At 38.6% G+C, this 18,625-nt stretch overlaps 1 protein-coding gene and 1 pseudogene across 1 annotated transcript; one reads left to right on the top strand and one right to left on the bottom strand.

Moving 5' to 3' along the window:
- Nucleotides 1-9,131: 9,131 nt before the first annotated feature.
- LOC143576580 (alcohol acyltransferase 9 pseudogene) lies at nucleotides 9,132-10,534 on the top strand (annotated as a pseudogene).
- A 474-nt stretch (nucleotides 10,535-11,008) lies between these two features.
- On the bottom strand, nucleotides 11,009-12,109 carry LOC143576585 (uncharacterized). Its single transcript, XM_077060642.1, has one exon. It carries the CDS (start codon nucleotides 12,107-12,109, stop codon nucleotides 11,009-11,011), a length of 1,101 nt encoding a protein of 366 aa, XP_076916757.1.
- Between the last annotated feature and the right edge of the window lie 6,516 nt (nucleotides 12,110-18,625).

Genomic DNA, 18,625 nt, shown 5'->3' with positions numbered 1-18,625 from the left:
ATAGAATAGCTTATGGTATACCATTGAGTTTTATGAAAGAAAGTATGAAGGTACGTATGCATGTATGTAAAGTATGTATGAAGGAAGCAATAGTAAGTAAGATATGAATACGTATCTTCGGATGTGTATGGGTGAGAATATGAATGTAATGTATGTTAATTGATTAACTAGAACTCACTCAGCGTAGCTGACTTTTAGTATGCACGTAGGCAAATAGGTTGAGGTAGTTGGCTTGAGAAGGAACACATGGCATGGACTGAAGAGACTGGCATCCACGATGAAACGTTATAACTGTTTTAATTAATGTTTATGAAAAGACAATTTGTATGTTAAGACCAAAAACGAATGTTTTGTAATATGATGTTTGAAGTTTTAAATTATTCGAAAGTTTTTATTAACTCTGATTTTAGAACTGTGTTTATGAGTAAATCCAATATCAAAGTAGGGTTACCGGGAACGGGGCCTTACACCCTACTACCCCAAAATAAGAATGTCAAATATGTTATGTGTTGCAACTGCCTTTGGCACAATGGTGGGTGTGTTTGGACGATTATCCCTCTTCATGATTCTTTTGTTTACACCAGCATTTTCTCGTCAAACAACAAGAACTTAACAACTCTACGCATCCTTACATAGGTAAAGGAAATGACCAAGCATCATTTTGTTAATCTATAAATGATGGTTTCATAAGAGGTGTAGCAGGTTGAGTTTCATTATCACAATGACAAAAACAAGAAAGAGATAAGTCGTTAAGGGGTCAACGATTCAACTTAAACCGCTTGGTTCTGTCGTTTATTGCATGTGTTAAATACAATACCGCCTTTCAAACTTTTTTTTTTCTTTTCAATTTTGTCTCATTGTGGGTTAAACTGTTAATGATCTTTATAAATCAATGATTTAAATAATACAATTATTAAATCTCAACCAAGAAATCTAATAAGGCTGAGGGGTGTAGGGGCGCGAGAGGGGGCGCGAGTGGGGGCGCCAGCCAATAATATTGTGACGTGTGGCAGAGAGAGAAACTTGATAAGATGGGTGTTGGTAGTGGTGCTCGCGCCCCGGGACACGGTGTGGAGGGGCGCGAGAGGGGGCGCGAGCGGTTTTTTTTTTATTTTTTTATAAATGTATTAAAAAAACGTATTATTAAAAAAACTCATAAATTATTTAAAAAAACACACATTAATTAAAAAAACACATTAATATCTAAAAAAAAATTAAAGTACTAAAAAAACCATTATTCTTATTCTTCGGCTTGGTCTTCTTCGATCAACCTATTCCGGATACGTTCCTTTTGTTTTTCCATCAGCATTTGGTCGACCGGATTTAGGTTACTGAAGTCTCTTGTAAGGAATTCCAAATCTCTCATTCTTTTTTTTTCCTTTTTGTCATTAGAGACCACCTCCATAGTTTTGTTGAATTTATTGAGGGATTCAACAAGATCGTTGATGTTTACGGCTTCCCCCTCAGCCGGTTTTTTGCCCCTGGCGTCCCTTCCCAATGGCCGCCTCCTCGGCGGTGAAGACGTTTCCTCCCCCGCAACGTTTAGGTCGAATCCAACCCGGCAATCCGACCCGGCGGAAGTGCTATACGCTCCAGACGAACTAGTTTTAGTCCGTTTCGGCCCTACTTCCGCATCAAGGTCCGGCGCCACCAGCTCAACCCACTTAGAACACCTTCTCAACCTCTCCCACACCTTTACACCGTCCCACGTCTTCACCGTCCCATACCTCCGCAGGCACTCCTGCTTCCACTCTTCGACAGTGAAATTATAAACCGCCAAATCGTCACTGCCACTTGGTCTCATACGACCGGCGTTCCTGTTGAACAGATTAGTAAACAAGCCGACAAATTTTCTGATTTCGGTCCATCGACCCGAAATCATATCGGCGTTCCGCTCTGTACTCCCAACGAGCGAATAGAACGTCTCCCTAACATTTGTCCAAAAGACCTTGCTCTTTTGGTAGTCCGCTGCAAAATGCATAAATAAATTTGTAAGTCATTTAACTTTTTTATTTAACTTTTTTATTAAAAATCATTTTTAAAAACGTTAAAACAATTACCGCAACGCCGATCCTCAGAAATGACTATCCAAGCCCGACACAGGGCTTCCTTCTCATCCGATGACCACGGAGTGGTTTTCCGTTTCATCCTTCCAGTCGAAGCCGAACCCGACCCGTCCGTTGCAACTTGTTTTTTCCGGTGGACGCGTCGTCTTTGTCCCGCAGCTTCACCTTCTGGTTCTTGTGTCTCCGGAACTACAAAGTTAGGAGACGGTTGTATGTTGGATGGTTGAAAGCCGGATGATTGTTGCGACCCCGAATAAAACATCGCTTGGTCCGGTGCCGACCATAAATCGTCGTAACTGTAATCTGAATCTAGGTTTGGGTACCAATTTCCAGCCATGTTTTTAAAAAAAGGTTTGGAAGATGGGGTGATTTTGGGTTTTGGGTGTGGTATGTGATATTGGTGTTGGTTTGGGTTTGATATAGGTTTAATAGAGAGAAAAAATTGTATGTTATATTGTTGTGGGTTTGTGTTGGATATAGGTTATTATATAGAGAAAAATTGTATGTTAAAAAATTTTTTTTTTTAATAAAAAACGAGCCCAACGGCTCTATTCACGCAACCCAAGAAACCTTCACGCCATTCTCAGCCGCTAGCCCATCCGCGCCTGCCTCTTTTTCCGCGCTCGCGCCCCTCTCGCGCCTCGGTGGTGTGGTGCTCGCGCCCCGGGGCGCGAGCGGAATGGCTTTCGCGCCCCTTCTAGCGCTCCGCACCCCTCAGCCTAAGAGCATGGGTATATAACAGTGATGGATAAACATTTAAAAACCACACACACGTACGAAGTCACATAATCATTGAATCAACTCCTAATTCTATTTCGAAATTCATAACCACTCTCGAAACCTCAACCTCTAAAGAATATAGCATATTTAGCATAGCAAAATACCATTAAACTAATATCAAACTTAATATCAAATGAATATTCATTAGTCATTTTATCTTTTGTATAGTGATTAGTAATAACTTGAAATTAACATGATAAATCTCTCAATATGGATATAGAAAAGTTAAATGGATAAATATTACCCCACCTAAACCAAATCCAATCTATTGTCAACGTTATCATATCTTGTTAATCTGAAAATATTCTTTTTAAGATTTTCTTTCAAGCATGGCCATTAATTTGAAATTGTTACGTTATTTGAGAATGAGATTTTTGTATTAAAAATTAAATCACACTTTATTGAATTCACAATATAAAATCCAACTACTGGAATTCAATCCACATGATGCAGCAGTATAGCGTGGCGGGAATTCGGTTCATTACGTTATCGATACCTAAGGTGTAAACGAGACGATCAAATCCGAGCTTAGTCTCGACTAAGCTCGAGCTCAGCTAATTGCAACTCACAAGAGCTCGGCTTGTGATTCGTTTTTTCAAGCTGGAGCTCAGCTCGTTTTGTTATTTTAATTTGTTTGTATATTTTTTATTTTCTATGTATTTTGAAAAATCTAATGAGCCAAAGCTCAGCTCGAGTTCGCCTATAAGACTTTAAATGAGCCAAAGTTCGGTTGCATAGTGTGAAATTAGTACGCGTAAGCCCAAAATAGTTAAAAACTTAAAAATACATTTCACCCATTAAGGCTTAATGAGCCTAAATGATCCTCCCATACAATTGACATAAGGCTCAAACTCAGGCTCAGGATCGATGACTAAACAAGTTTTATTTGTGGCTTTTGTTTGACATTAGCTCAATAACTCTCGGCTCAGGCTTGATAAGATTCGACTCGTTTCAGTCGTTTTACTTTTATTGATCCAAACTCCGGTAAATAAATGTTGAGTGTACCATTAATTATTTTATATACTCATATACTTCTTTGAACTATGGGATACTATATTGGTGGTTGGTTTGCAGTAATACCGAATTACCAACTCGGACAAAATCCAAAAGAAGCTAGTCAAATTGGGTCTAACGTATACGTCATGTAGCAGTGTCCTGCCTTTTGCACATGATATCTTTTTCCCCGAATATTGTTCGGTATTTTTGATGTAAATTTAATGTTTGTAAGTCTATTATAACTTATTTTTGTACTTTTTTTTCTTTCAAAATATGTATATTTTCTCTTTTTTAAAGACTTTGTTGTTCTTGAAGTAATTGCATGACATAAGCTTGCTATTCTTCTTGAAAGGCAAATTAAAGTATCAAAAAAATTAGGAAAAGATTTTCTTAGATTTTGTTATCTTTTTTTAATAGTTTTATGTCGAAAGATTTATTTCAACGTATAAAAGACAAATGAAAATAACAAACAAGGTAGGAGAACTATTTTTACAGTTTTTATTATTAACTTTAAATAAATAATGTGGTATAAAACTGAGTATGAATGAAAAAAATAAAATAAAATACATGTGAACGAATTAATTTAAGACAAACATTTGTATGTTAGTTTTATAGAATATTAATTATTGATAAATAAATTTAATCGATTTACATTTGTTCTTTTTGTTTTCGCAACAATTTATCTTTCTGAATGAACCTCTCTATTGGCAATTACACACGTGTATATATACCATACTAAACTAAGCTATCCAACAACATCACACAATAAAGTAAAGTCTAGGGAAGTTAAGAAAAAAAAAACTAACGTTTCTTAACTTTCGTTAAATAAAGTCACTACCCCAGTAAGACCCCCGGTGGGCGGTTTTGAACAATCTATGCCTTTTAGGAGCACTTTAGATGCTCCCTTGGTACGTTGTCAGTTTGTCACTGTAGGGGTATGGTACTAAAACCCGGTTCTACGACCCTAAATCTATTATGTCTGACTTATTTTATTACATGGACTAATACAATGTTATTGGGCTGATGGGGTTTTGTGGAGGTAACCCTAACTGGGCTAGGCCCATTAGGGTATCATGATGGTGGCCATGAGGCTCTCTATATAAGGAGGTCTCCACCTCCTTATTAGAGGTCATGCTCAATAAGAGCCACCACCACTTTTTTGTGTCTGTAAACAAGAGATCTTAGGATTTCTTTGCAGTCACCTCCACACCCCCGAAAAACCATTGCAGGTCTCAAGCAGCTGAGGAAGAAGAAGATCAAGACGTGGTTCGTTCATCTCGAAAATCCGTGGAAACATCGTCATGGATCAGGTCAGATTTCATTTCGTGATTCGACATTGGCGCCATCCGTGGGACGGCAACGAACTACCCTTCGATCTTCATCTCGGCTGTCGGATCTCTCCCAGGAAAAACCCAGATCTGGAAGTTTACAGAAAAAGGCTTCAAGGCTTGTTCTATTAAAGCTCAAAAAGATCCATAGATCTAAAAAGAGGCTTCCAGATCTGGGCAAGAGGAAACGGCCTGATTCAAATGATCAGGTCTCCGGGTCTGTGATGGTTTTAAATCTGCTCCGAGCTTCAGATCTATCTAGGTCTGATTTACAGATCTAGGTCTAGATTACAGACCTGGATTTTAGGTCTAAAGTTGCAGATCTGACTCTAAAATTGCAGATCCAGAAATTACCAGATTTCCGCCGCCATGTACGCGCCCCCGCGGATTCTCACTCCGCAGCCGTGCATGTGCCGCCGCGGAAACCACCATCTGGGTTTTGCGCAAGAGACCTCCGCCATGCACGCGCACTCACGAGTCACCACTCCATCGCCGTGCATGCGCGCATCAGGCCACGCGCCAAACTTAAAGGTTGGGAATCCTCATAATATCCCATATGGCTACGCGCAAAACTTCAAGGTTGGGAATCCTCATAATATCCCATATGGCTACGCGCCAAACTTCAAGGTTGGGAATCCTCATAATATCCCATATGGCTACGCGCCAAACTTCAAAGGTTGGGAATCCTCATAATATCCCACATGGCTACGCGCCAAACTTAAAGGTTGGGAATCCTCATAATGTCCCATATGGCTACGCGCCAAACTTAAAGGTTGGGAATCCTCATAATGTCCCATATGGCTACGCGCAAAACTTAAAGGTTGGGAATCCTCATAATGTCCCATATGGCTACGCGCCAAACTTCAAGGTTGGGAATCCTCATAATATCCCATATGGCTACGCGCCAAACTTTAAGGTTGGGAATCCTCATAATATCCCATATGGCTACGCGCCAAACTTCAAGGTTGGGAATCCTCATAATATCCTATATGGCTACGCGCCAAACTTCAAGGTTGGGAATCCTCATAATATCCCATATGGACACACGCCAAACTCAAGGGTTGGGAATCCTCATACCACATGCTCATGCACCACATATACTCACGCATCACATATGCTCACGCATATTACACATGCTTACGCATCACTTGCTCACACATCACTGTCTACGCGCACGCGCATGCAACGTCTGCGCGTGGCGCATAACACAAAACCAAAGTCTACGCGCACGCGCATGCAACATCTGCACGTGGCGCGGGACATAAAGTAGCTCGTAAGCCGCCTCACGCGCAGGCTCCACTATTATTACAGCTCATAAGACGCCTCGCGCGCCAGCTGTCATTATTCTTATAGCTCGTAAGACGCCTCGCGCGCAAGCTTTTATTATTCACGCAGCTCATAAGACGCCTCGCGCGCAAGCTGTTATTATTGTTATAGCTCGTAAGCCGCTTCACGCGCAAGCTTCATTATTCTTACAGCCCGTAGGTCGCCTCACGCGCAGGCTTTATTATTCATACGGCTCATAAGACGCCTCGCGCGCAAGCTGTTATTATTCTTTTAGCTCGTAAGACGCCTCGCGCGCAAGCTCTATTATTATAGCTCGTAAGCCGCCTCACGCGCAAGCTTCATTATTCTTACAGCCCGTAAGTCGCCTCACGCGCAGGCTTTATTATTCATACGGCTCATAAGACGCCTCGCGCGCAAGCTGTTATTATTCTTATAGCTCGTAAGACGCCTCACGCGCCAAGCTTTTTATTATTCATACAGCTCATAAGACGCCTCGCGCGCAAGCTGTTATTATTCTTATAGCTCGTAAGCCGCCTCACGCGCAGGCTCCACTATTATTACAGCTCATAAGACGCCTCGCGCGCCAGCTGTCATTATTCTTATAGCTCGTAAGACGCCTCGCGCGCAAGCTTTTATTATTCACACAGCTCATAAGACGCCTCGCGCGCAAGCTGTTATCATTCTTATAGCTCGTAAGCCGCTTCACGCGCAAGCTTCATTATTCTTACAGCCCGTAAGTCGCCTCATGCGCAGGCTTTATTATTCATACAGCTCATAAGACGCCTCGCGCGCAAGCTGTTATTATTCTTTTAGCTCGTAAGACGCCTCGCGCGCAAGCTTTATTATTATAGCTCGTAAGCCGCCTCACGCGCAAGCTTCATTATTCTTACAGCCCGTAAGTCGCCTCACGCGCAGGCTTTATTATTCATACAGCTCATAAGACGCCTCGCGCGCAAGCTGTTATTATGGTTATAGCTCGTAAGTCGCCTCACGCGCAAGCTTCATTATTATTATAGCTCGTAAGTCGCCTCGCGCGCAAGCTTTATTATTCATACAGCTCATAAGACGCCTCGCGCGCAAGCTTTATTATTCATACAGCTCATAAGACGCCTCGCGCGCAAGCTGTCATTATTCTTATAGCTCGTAAGACGCCTCGCGCGCAAGCTGTCATTATTCTTATAGCTCGTAAGACGCCTCGCGCGCAAGCTCTATATTATTCCTATAGCTCGTAAGACGCCTCGCGCGCAGGCTTTTATTACAACATGTTACCATCATGAAGAAAACCTCACAAAACTCAAAAGACAATAAAGACAAGGCCAAAGAAAAGGGAAAAAACCGCCTCACACCTTATAAAGTCCAGCGCTCCACCTAGACGCTTGCGCGCCCAGGAGCAACGCTGGACTTGGGGGGGCTGTAGGGGTATGGTGCTAAAACCCGGTTCTACGACCCTAAATCTATTATGTCTGGCTTATTTTATTACATGGACTAATACAATGTTATTGGGCTGAGGGGGTTTTGTGGAGGTAACCCTAATTGGGCTAGGCCCATTAGGGTATCATGATGGTGGCCATGAGGCTCTCTATATAAGGAGGTCTCCACCTCCTTATTAGAGGTCATGCTCAATAAGAGCCACCACCACTTTTTTGTGTCTGTAAACAAGAGATCTTAGGATTTCTTAGCAGTCACCTCCACACCCCCGAAAAACCATTGCAGGTCTCAAGCAGCTGAGGAAGAAGAAGATCAAGACGTGGTTCGTTCATCTCGAAAATCCGTGGAAACATCGTCATGGATCAGGTCAGATTTCATGTCAGATTTCATTTCGTGATTCGACAGTCACAAAACCATATTTTTTTCTTTCTTAAAAGGAATTAATTTTAGGAATAAATAGCGTTGTAGTAGACTATCTACTTTTTTTTATGAAAGACCAATCAAAACTTTATTAATAAAACAACTATCGTTACAAGCAAGATACTAGCAACGAACAAAAACGACCCCCATACGTTATACAATAATAAACACAACCAAAATAAGAGACGCTTCTCGAACACCCATCTATTATAACATGAAATTAAAGCCCCACCACTTCTCCCATGTGAGATTCTGGTTCTTTCCTCGGTTCTTTACCCAAAAATATTTGGCGTCTTCATCTTGTCAACCACGTTATTAATGTTTATCTGTTTATCTACTACAATAAAGAAAGAACCAAACTTAACAAATTATTTTGTTTAAAAATTTAATACCAACCGTCTGTTTGCCATTATACATCAGGTAATAGATTATATCAATTATTTGGAATTCAACTAATTAAAATCAATATCTTAACATATTAAATTATTATTATTATTATTATTTTATTTACACCATAAATGAGAAAAAAAACATAAATATATTAAAAAAAGGAAAAATTAAAACACTATGCATCGCCCACCGCCGAACAGACAAAAGGCAACAATCCGAGCTGTCATTCATTTTTTTTTTGTTTTGTAATTTCATTTAAATTTCTAAAGTTATGCCAGGAGAATCTTGCAAAAATCTTTTGCAGTGGTCACAGGATTTATGGTGTCACATTTTCCCTTAAAAACCACACACAATTCTCTTTATATCCACACCTCCTTACTCATTTCCCAAACCACCACAACCCTCACACACACATATGCATCTACTGCCGAACCCGAAGCATCAAATAACCGGAGACGTTTAAAATCCTGTCACAGGTAGACTCGAAAAAAACTCTGTTAAAAAAAAAAACCCACTATGGGTAGCTCAGCTGATGGTGTACAAGTAAAAGTAGCCGCTTTAGTTGCGCCATCCGATCCAACTCACTCGCATATTCTCAAGCTTTCGGCCGTCGACTCGCAACTCTTTTTACGCTTCACAATTGAATATTTGCTAATTTATCGGCCTCAGCCGATTAACGATATGGAAAAAGAAGACATTACCACTCGTGTGAAATCCGCTTTGGCTCGAGCCCTGGTCCCTTATTACCCATTAGCCGGGAGAGTCAGGGCTCGAGCCGACGGCTCCTGCCTCGAGGTCGTTTGTCGAGGACAAGGAGCCGTTTTTATCGAAGCCTCGGCTGAATTTAATTCAGCCGATTTTGAAAAGGCGCCACGTTATGTTACTGAGTGGCGGCGCCTTTTGGCTTTCCAAGTAGAGGATGTGTTAAAAGGCGCGCCGCCACTCGTGGTGCAGCTGACGTGGCTAGCTGACGGAGCGGTGGCGCTTGGTGTCGGCTTTAGTCATTGTATTTGTGACGGAGTCGGTAGTCTTGAGTTTCTTAATTTATTTTCCAAACTGGCTTCGACAGCTTCGGTTTTCAAACCGAAGCCGTCGAAGCCAGTTTGGCAAAGACACCTTCTCGATCCGACTCCAATAAAATTAGAACCAACCGAACACGTGGAATTTACCCACGCCACCGACCGTTGCAATTTTATGACCCGGTTTGACCCGGACCAACTCACTCCCACCTCGGTCATATTCGACGAATGTCGACTAAATAAATTAAAAAGCGTCATCACCGGTACGAGTCAACCGACATTATTATCGGTCACGACGTTCGAGGCGTTATCGGCCCACATTTGGAAAAGTTGGGCCTCATCATTAAACTTCCCACCAAACCAAACCCTCAAACTACTATTCAGCATCAATATACGCACCCGAGTCAAACCGAGACTACCCGCCGGGTACTACGGTAACGCGATCGTCCTTGGGTGCGCACAAACCACGGCACGTGACCTTACGGAAAACGGGCTAGCCTACGCGGCCGAACTAATCAACAAAGCCAAGAACCGAGTCGACGACAACTACATAAAACAGGTGGTTAACTCCGTTAGTCTAACCGGACCGGGTTGTGTACCCGACCCTGTTGGTGTACTTATATTATCACAATGGTCAAAGCTTGGATTAGAGAGAGTTGACTTTGGAATAGATAGGCCAGTGCATGTGGGGCCGTGTGTACCTGATAGGTACTGTATTCTGCTACCTGTACATGATCACAGCCGTTCATTGAAGGTGATGGTAGCTGTGCCGTCCTTAGCCGTTGACAAATATCTTGATTTGATCACAGCCGTCCAATGAAACAAGACTTGACTTTTTTCTAATTTAATTTTTATAAAATTTTTTAGTTGGTTATTCTAAGTTTTATTTATTGTTTGATTCTAATTCATGTCAACGTGCCTTTTTTAAGAGATTTTGTTTCTTTAAAAAAGATGCAAATATATTGACACTTGGGACTTGATATAGTTGATAAAGAGTGAAGACTAATCTATGTTTAATTAATAGATAATTAATAGATAATGAGTTAATGACATATGGGAATAATAATTAAGAAGCCTCTAGATTTTGATATATTAACCATCAAGGTTCCATAAAGAAATTCTTTTCATCCAATTTTACTATATTATAATAACTAGCTTTTGAACCCGTGTAATACACGAGAATTTTCAAATGATAAAACTTAATAAAGTTTGTTATTTGAAATAAAGATACAAAATTAAAGAGAAAAACAAATTACATACATATTACAAACAATAACCAGTTTAGAGTCTAAATTTACAAATTTAAGAAAATCTCTTTATATACAACATTCGTCGTTTTATCATATGTATTCCTTTCATCATCCAATATCAAAAGTTTAAGACCACGTCTGCTGGTTACGCTGGATAACTCAACATATAATTGTCCATGGGAAAAAACAGGATATCGGAGGAACAAACCAACCCTGGAAAGAGATTGTCCTTGGCTCTTGTTAATCGTCATAGAAAAGCATACAGAAAGCGGAAACCGTCTTCTGCTGAATTTGAATGGAAACTTTTTATCAGTCGGATTCAAAGTAACTCTGTGTATAGCATGACGTTTGCCAATCTCACTGCCTAATACAACCTCTACCTCTATAACCCGATTACCAAGAGATTTTACTATTAACCTTGTTCCGTTACACAAACCATTCTTCTGATCAATATTTCTTAGCAACATAATCGGGACACCAACTTTTAGTATCAACTGGTGGTTAGGACAACCAGAAAACTTTAAACCATTGAGAACATCGGGTAAGTATAAGCTAGGATCAAAGTCTTCATTTACGGATTCTGACTTGTCAATACTATCAGAACTTAGGTATTCCTTATGCTCTCCAGGAAACCTTGCTAGTAATATATCATTAATCTCTTGAACAACTTCGTTTTTTGGTGCTAGTATGACTCTTTCTTGAAAAAAATCCTTCTTTTTATAATTCTGAAGTATTGACGGATAAACAAATTCAATTAAAGCAGAAGTCGAATCAACAGAGTCTTTAATAAGAATATCATGAGGAATATCTATTTGCACTTCACCATGATTTGGACCACCAAGTTTTCTTTCCCCGATTTTTAAAAGCCATTCAGCAAATAGTCTAATTTCCTCAATGTTCGGATCTTTACTTCCAAGAGTTAACCTCATGTTTTTTGTAAGTTTAAGCACTTTGCAATATTTCCAGATGTAGGACGAACTTAGAGACGCATTCACTATTTGGTGTCTACTTCCATTAGTAACAACCAGAAGTATTTTTCTAAAATCTCCCCCAAACACGACAACCTTACCACCAAAGAGGCTAACACTTTTTAAAATGTCCTTAAAAGTTCGATCCATAGCTTCAAATGCATGCTTGTGAATCATTGGGGCTTCGTCCCAAATAATCAAACTGGTTTGTTTAATTAAATCTGCAACTTTGCTTTGAGGATCAAAAGAACAAATAGAATCCTCAGTTGGATTGATTGGAATTTTAAACCGGGAATGAGCTGTTCGACCACCGGTCAATAATACCGAAGCAATGCCACTGGAAGCAACATTTAAGACAATAAGGCCTTTAGATCTGACCAACGATGCTAACGTTTTCCATAGAAATGTTTTACCGGTTCCTCCATATCCATAAACGAAAAACACACCACCTTTTTCTTTCTCAACGGCCTTATTTATTTCATTGCTAACTTGTGTTTTTTCCGGTGCGCTGCGCCGGATAGGTTCGTAAAAAGCAGGCGATGATACAGTAAGTCAACGTGACTTTGATTGTTTCAGTTAAGGGTGGCAAAACAAACCCAAATGGGTTGTTTTGGGTTAATTTGGATAACTTTTAAAATTGAGATTGGTCAGGATGGATCAAAAATTTTTTGCAAGAGGGTCAAGATGAGTTGGGAAAATACTAGTGACTTTTGGTTATAGATTACAATGGGTATGTTTATGGGTTAGAATGGACTAAAACAAGCTTTATCCAATTTTATTTCAAACAAAACCCACGGAACCGAATAGAAACCGAGAAATCGAAATCGAAATCGAAATCATTGAAACGAAGATATACCAAAACCGACCGAAATAAAAAAAAGCCAAACCGAAGCGAAAAAAACTGAAAAACCGAACCTGCACCGAGACAAAACCGAGTTTTTTTTATTTAACGAGCAAGGAAGACGGGGGGAAACATTTTAGTTATTTTACTTTTTGCGTGTTCGATTTATATTTTGAATTATTATTTTTTATTAATTTTTTTTGAATATTTTTTTAAAGGGTTTTTGAAACCCTTTATATTTTAACATTTACTTAGTTCAAGATGGGTTAACTTTATCCATCCTGGCCCATACACATCCTAAACCGAATAAAACTGAGAAATCGAAATCGAACAAAAATCGAAAACATTGAAACTGAATAGACACCGAGACGAAAAAAAAAGCAAAAATGAACAAAAAAAACCGAACCTGAACTGAGACGAAACCAATTTTTTTTTAATGAACGAGGATGGCGTGGGAGACATTTTAGTTATTTTAGTTTTTGCGTTTTTTTTATATTTTGAGATATTAATTTTTTATTAAATTTTTTGAATATTTTTTTGAGGGGTTTTTGAAACCCTTTGCATTTTAACCTTTACTTGGGTCAAGATGGATTAACTTTACCCATCTTGACTCATATCCATCCTAACCTTCTATTTTAAAAATCCATCCTGACCTAACACCCAAATCCAACCCAACCCACTCATATTGCCACCTCTAATTTCAGTTACATGTGTTATTGTATCGGACCTAAGACAAAAATAAAACAAAAAAAAATTATAAAAATGAGGTGGACCAGTGTTGTAGTGTCGGTCGGTAAAACTTGATCATTTGTAAAACCCGACCGTTATCGATCCCCGACGTTGAGGCGGTTTAGTCTACGCGAATTCAGTCGGATTTCGTCAAGTTCGTTACGTTTACTGAAACTAAAAATAAAAAATCAGCATTCAGTCGGTTTTTCTTGCGATACTGGAATTAAAACAAAAACGCGGTGAGTATACGCGAATTCGGTCGGTTTCCGTTATGTTCGGCACGGTACCGTAACTAAAACAAAATAATTAAAAAGAACAAAAACAAAATTCACATTCTGTAGGTTTTCATTACCTTCGTTACGGCCGAAACAAAAACAAAAAAACAATAAAAAAAATACTGCTCATAGGGTGCCGCAAAATAGCCCAATCAAAACTTTGCAGCACCAAACTTGTTAATTATATTATATAAATATAATACTTGCACTTGGATACAATAATGTTTACAATAGTAACGTGCTACATTTTATATTGAAACTTTTATATATGTTCTACTTGGTATTTTGTGGCTTTTTAAAGAGTATTCTTAATTCAGTGTTCCTAGTCAAGTTTTCCTTTAGACGTTTCAATTTAAAACTCAATATTATCGGTACTTTTTGAATCTCTCTCGATCATATTCTCAAACCTTTTATTATCGGCAAGCCTACGTTTCGGCTTTTAAACGATTTTTAAGTTCAACGAAAAATCAAAGGTATCAAAACTGTCATTTATAACTAATATATCTTGTCGATTTTACAGACGTAAAACATCAGGATACATATTCAAGGCCACTACGCATTTGACACTCATATAATTCCTTCTTTAAGTGTTACGTTTAAAAACACTTCAATTATGCTTATATCGGGAAGAATATTCAGTATCATTCAAATTCTTCGTTACGAACTTTAACAACTCCATCAAATAATTTCCCACACTCTATGTATAATTCATAAACTTATAATCAATAAGGATAGATGATCTTAATGGAAGGCAAAACCTAGTGGTTGATCAAAACTATACTCAAGAACATGGAATCTATATAGTCAAGTTGTAAGCTTTCATGCATCTTTATTCATCATTTATAACTTAAAAAGTGTTTGTAATTCCTATTAGAGTATTAGTGATGCTCTTAGATCATGGGAAGAAATTAGGGAGAATCCGTTTGTTGTTAAAGCATTTAATGGAGCATGTCTTGTTTTTTCATGTTCACTATAGAATCTTTCATGCGACATTCCCCATCATGAGTTCTTTCTTTTTTATGCGACGTCACCACAAAATGTGATAAAAAGTTAAAAATATTCGAGGGAAATAACTAATTTATTTAAACTAAAAAAAATATACAGCTATTACAATTATATTGCAATAGCTGTTATGGAGCATTGTTGTTTTTCCATGTTCACTATAGAATCTTTCATGCGACATTCCCCATCATAAGATGTTTCTTTTTTATGCAACGTCATCACAAAATGTGATAAAAATATTCGAGGGAAATAACTACTTTATTTAAACTGAAAAAATAAACAGCTATTGCATTTATATTGCTTGACAATATTCAATTTGAATATAATCAAACCCAATAACAGTCATAACATCATATACTTTAATGGTGATTCGTGATCTTGCCTTTGGGCCCTTTAGTCCACGGGCCCAAGCAAATAAAATTCTAAAATGAATGTACACCATTCAGAATTTAGGCCCAAGTTAAGTCCATTAAGTTCGGGGGATTTGTTTAACTTGTGCTCGATTTAGGCCCAATTTAAGACCATCATGGGCTCATGGCATCATATAGCTTGTGTTATATTGTTCTAAATTGTCGGTCTAAAGTCTAAAGTGAGGAGCATACATTGAAAATCCCTTAGGCTAAATACTTCTTTGGTGTTAAGTATCTGGCTATGATTTCAATCAGGACATACTAGAGTATATATTGGAAGAGTTTTAATAATCTAAGCCTTGTATTTTTATATAAAACTGTGTTTCATACTCTGTTTCATAATCATTGAGTACATGTTATTCATTATCCGTTTATAATCATAGGTTGTTAAATATTACATGTTTTGATGCCTAATCACAAAACCAAACCTAAAAATTTGTCTGAAAACCAACTTAGAAAATTTCTAACACTCTATTAAACTTTTGACAATTTATCCTTCTAATAATTTAACTAAGGTTCTAGCCATTTCAACATATAATTAGGTTAATATGGTGGATCTTACTAATAGGACAACAATCCTAAACATAAGAAAAACATAAAAACAAATTACACCCTAAATACATGTCCGCGTATTTGGGGTATCAAAATTTTCTAGTTGGCTCTAATTTTTGTTTGTTTTTATTTTTTTTTAAAATAAAATCTCTACCAAACACTATATATATTTTTTAATTGTAATCCATCAGTTATTTTTCATTAATAATAAAAAGAAACAAATGATTTACAATGAAGTGGCAGGTAAGCGGCCAACAAGCTGTGCCTTAACCCCCTTTTAGATAGCAAACCCAACCCTACTAAAAACAAAGTTTTTGATTCTTATGTTTTTATATATATTTTTTTCAACCTTATGTCTACTACAAATTATAAAATTTGTACAGACTTATCTAACAGTAAGTTTTCATTATATAATTTGTATGTTTGTCCATTTTCTTAATGAGTCCATTTTTTTCCTCTTTTATAAGGCCGTCATTGTGGTATAACGCCGCCGGTTGTTGTCGTATATTGTCGCCGGTGTTATACCCTTTAATGTTGGAAGCCTTTTCCACGTTCCCATAACCCCCCCCCCCTTCTAAGCCGCTTCATTTATTAACTTCCCGTCACTCCGGCGTGGTGTTTAACACCTTAATTTTAACGCCACGAACACCACATCGGCTCCGATGTGGGTTTAACGCCCACATGCGTTAAACAACAACGGCTAGCCTAATTATTACTATTAAAAGGATAAAGATAAATAAGTTTGACCTAAGATTTTTTTATCTTAATTGATAGACTGAATTCGATCAATGAATTGATGTCAGTTCCCAAAAATTGAAAAGCTCAAAAACCTTCAAAGTTCAAACTACTTTTTTGGTAAATGCAGTGAAGAATACATTAACCAGTTCATAATAAAAAATTTAAGTGGAATTAAATAGTTGATGTACATGTATCAGATATTATCTTCTAAACCAAAATCCTTTCATCTCCTTAATTGGAAATACATATATCGTTGCTTACAATTAAATATTGTGACATCGGTATAAGTTATTATCATTTTAACATTTTTAATGTTTAAACACGTACATACACATTCTGCTACTCCGCTCGAAAGCTACTCGAGATCAACTCACGAAAAAGCTTGATTGAGCCGAGCTTAAAAGCCCGAGCTCGAGCCAAAAAATAAGCTCGTTTCCTAGTTTCATTATCAAGCTCGATCCAGCTCGCGGGGCTAAATGAGCCAATCATTTGTATAACTTTTAATATACCGGGAGAATTTCATAAATATATAAAATTAATTTTATACATAAAATTATAATTGAAAAAATTATATAAATATAATTAAAAATGTATAAAATTAATTTAAATAAATTGTAAACAAGCCAAGCTCGAGCTTGAAATCTACTCACAAGCCGAACTCGAGCTAGAGCTCAAACCAAGCCTAGCTCAAACACGAGCTCCATGTAAATTAAACAGGCCAAGCTCGGCTCGTTTGCAACCACAACCAAGAAAACATATGCATATCAATATTTATAAATAAAAGTTTCATTAAAATCGATACAATAAATATATATGTAGGTCCCTATTCGGGTGGATCTAACAACGTCTTTGGATCAACATAACTTAGTGCTAGCGGAAATCACACTAAGCAACCAAGAGGTCTCGGAGCTTGAGTTTATTTTCGGTTAAGGAAAGGAAAGTGAGTGAGAAAGAGAGAGACGAGTGAGAGAGATAGAGTTCTTACAAAAGGTTTTCTTTTGTATATCAAACTTCTTAACCCCCTTGCTTCTCATGGCATGCTTCCTATTTATAGAGAAGCATGCATGAGAAGTAAAGTATTACCAATGCTCAATGGGCTTCTTTACAATGGACCGTGGCCCAATAATGTACAAAAAGACTTATCGGCCCAAATACATAACTGAATCAATACAAAAGACTAACTATACAAAACGGGGCCTAACAATCTCCCTCTAGTCTTTAGTATTGAAACCCGTCGGTGTCGTATATCAGGCATTCGTCCTCGGTTAGTGGAAGTTCAACAAGTCTACGCACGAACTTGTTGATGGCTTCCACTATCCGGTTGATATTCTGACGTCCCAAATCCTCGACGGTTCCCAGCGGCTTGTTGTAGAGCTTCTTCACATCTTCAACGTGTAGTCCCATAAGCTCATGCTCGTCAAACACTCTGATCTCGTGCATACCACGGCAGTGAATGACGGCCTCGCTGGTTGTGTTATCGAACTCCCAATCTATGAAGTCTCGGAGAGTGTTGGGAAGATAAGGCTCGCCATGATAAATCTCGTGACATTCTTTCGGCGCCTTGTATCTCCACATAGTGCGAGGCTCTCCGGTAGCAGGGTTTATCTCTCTTGGATTCTTGTACCTGCGACCCTTATTCGGCTCGAAGTCCTTGTAGTTGACTCTTGATTGTCGCTGCAGATAAGTCGGGATCCAACTTTCCAGCGTACTACCAGTAGCACCAGGACCTAGAGCTTTCTGAAGATAATTCAGATCAAGCTCAGGTAGAGTCTTCATCAGCTCATGATGACTGAGATAGATGAGGTCCCCGCTGTAGCGTCTGATGGCCCAAACTTTATTTCGCTGATCATACCTAGCATATACGATCAGCGAGTCATCGTGATATGGATAGTTGAGCACGTGGGCAGACGCACAGCTTGTGACAATGTGTGTCTTTCGCTTCTTCTTTGGTGGTTGTTCAAAGACAGGATCTGTTGCAGGAGCCTCTGAAGCTTGAGCTGGAGGAGTATCCGGATTTGGCAAGTAGTTAATGTCATCGTCTTGTTCATTCACTGCCTTCTCCGTCTCCGTTCCCTCGATGAACTCCTCAAAGCTCATACCTGCATTGATAAAATCAGCGATCACACCTGTATTGTCAGTCGGAGAG

Source organism: Bidens hawaiensis, unplaced genomic scaffold (genome assembly GCF_021521415.1).
Source record: "Bidens hawaiensis isolate Kalapana, Puna unplaced genomic scaffold, B.hawaiensis_p1.1 tig00028244_1, whole genome shotgun sequence".
Lineage (NCBI taxonomy): Eukaryota > Viridiplantae > Streptophyta > Magnoliopsida > Asterales > Asteraceae > Bidens > Bidens hawaiensis.
This window is presented reverse-complemented; position numbering and strand designations above follow the sequence as displayed.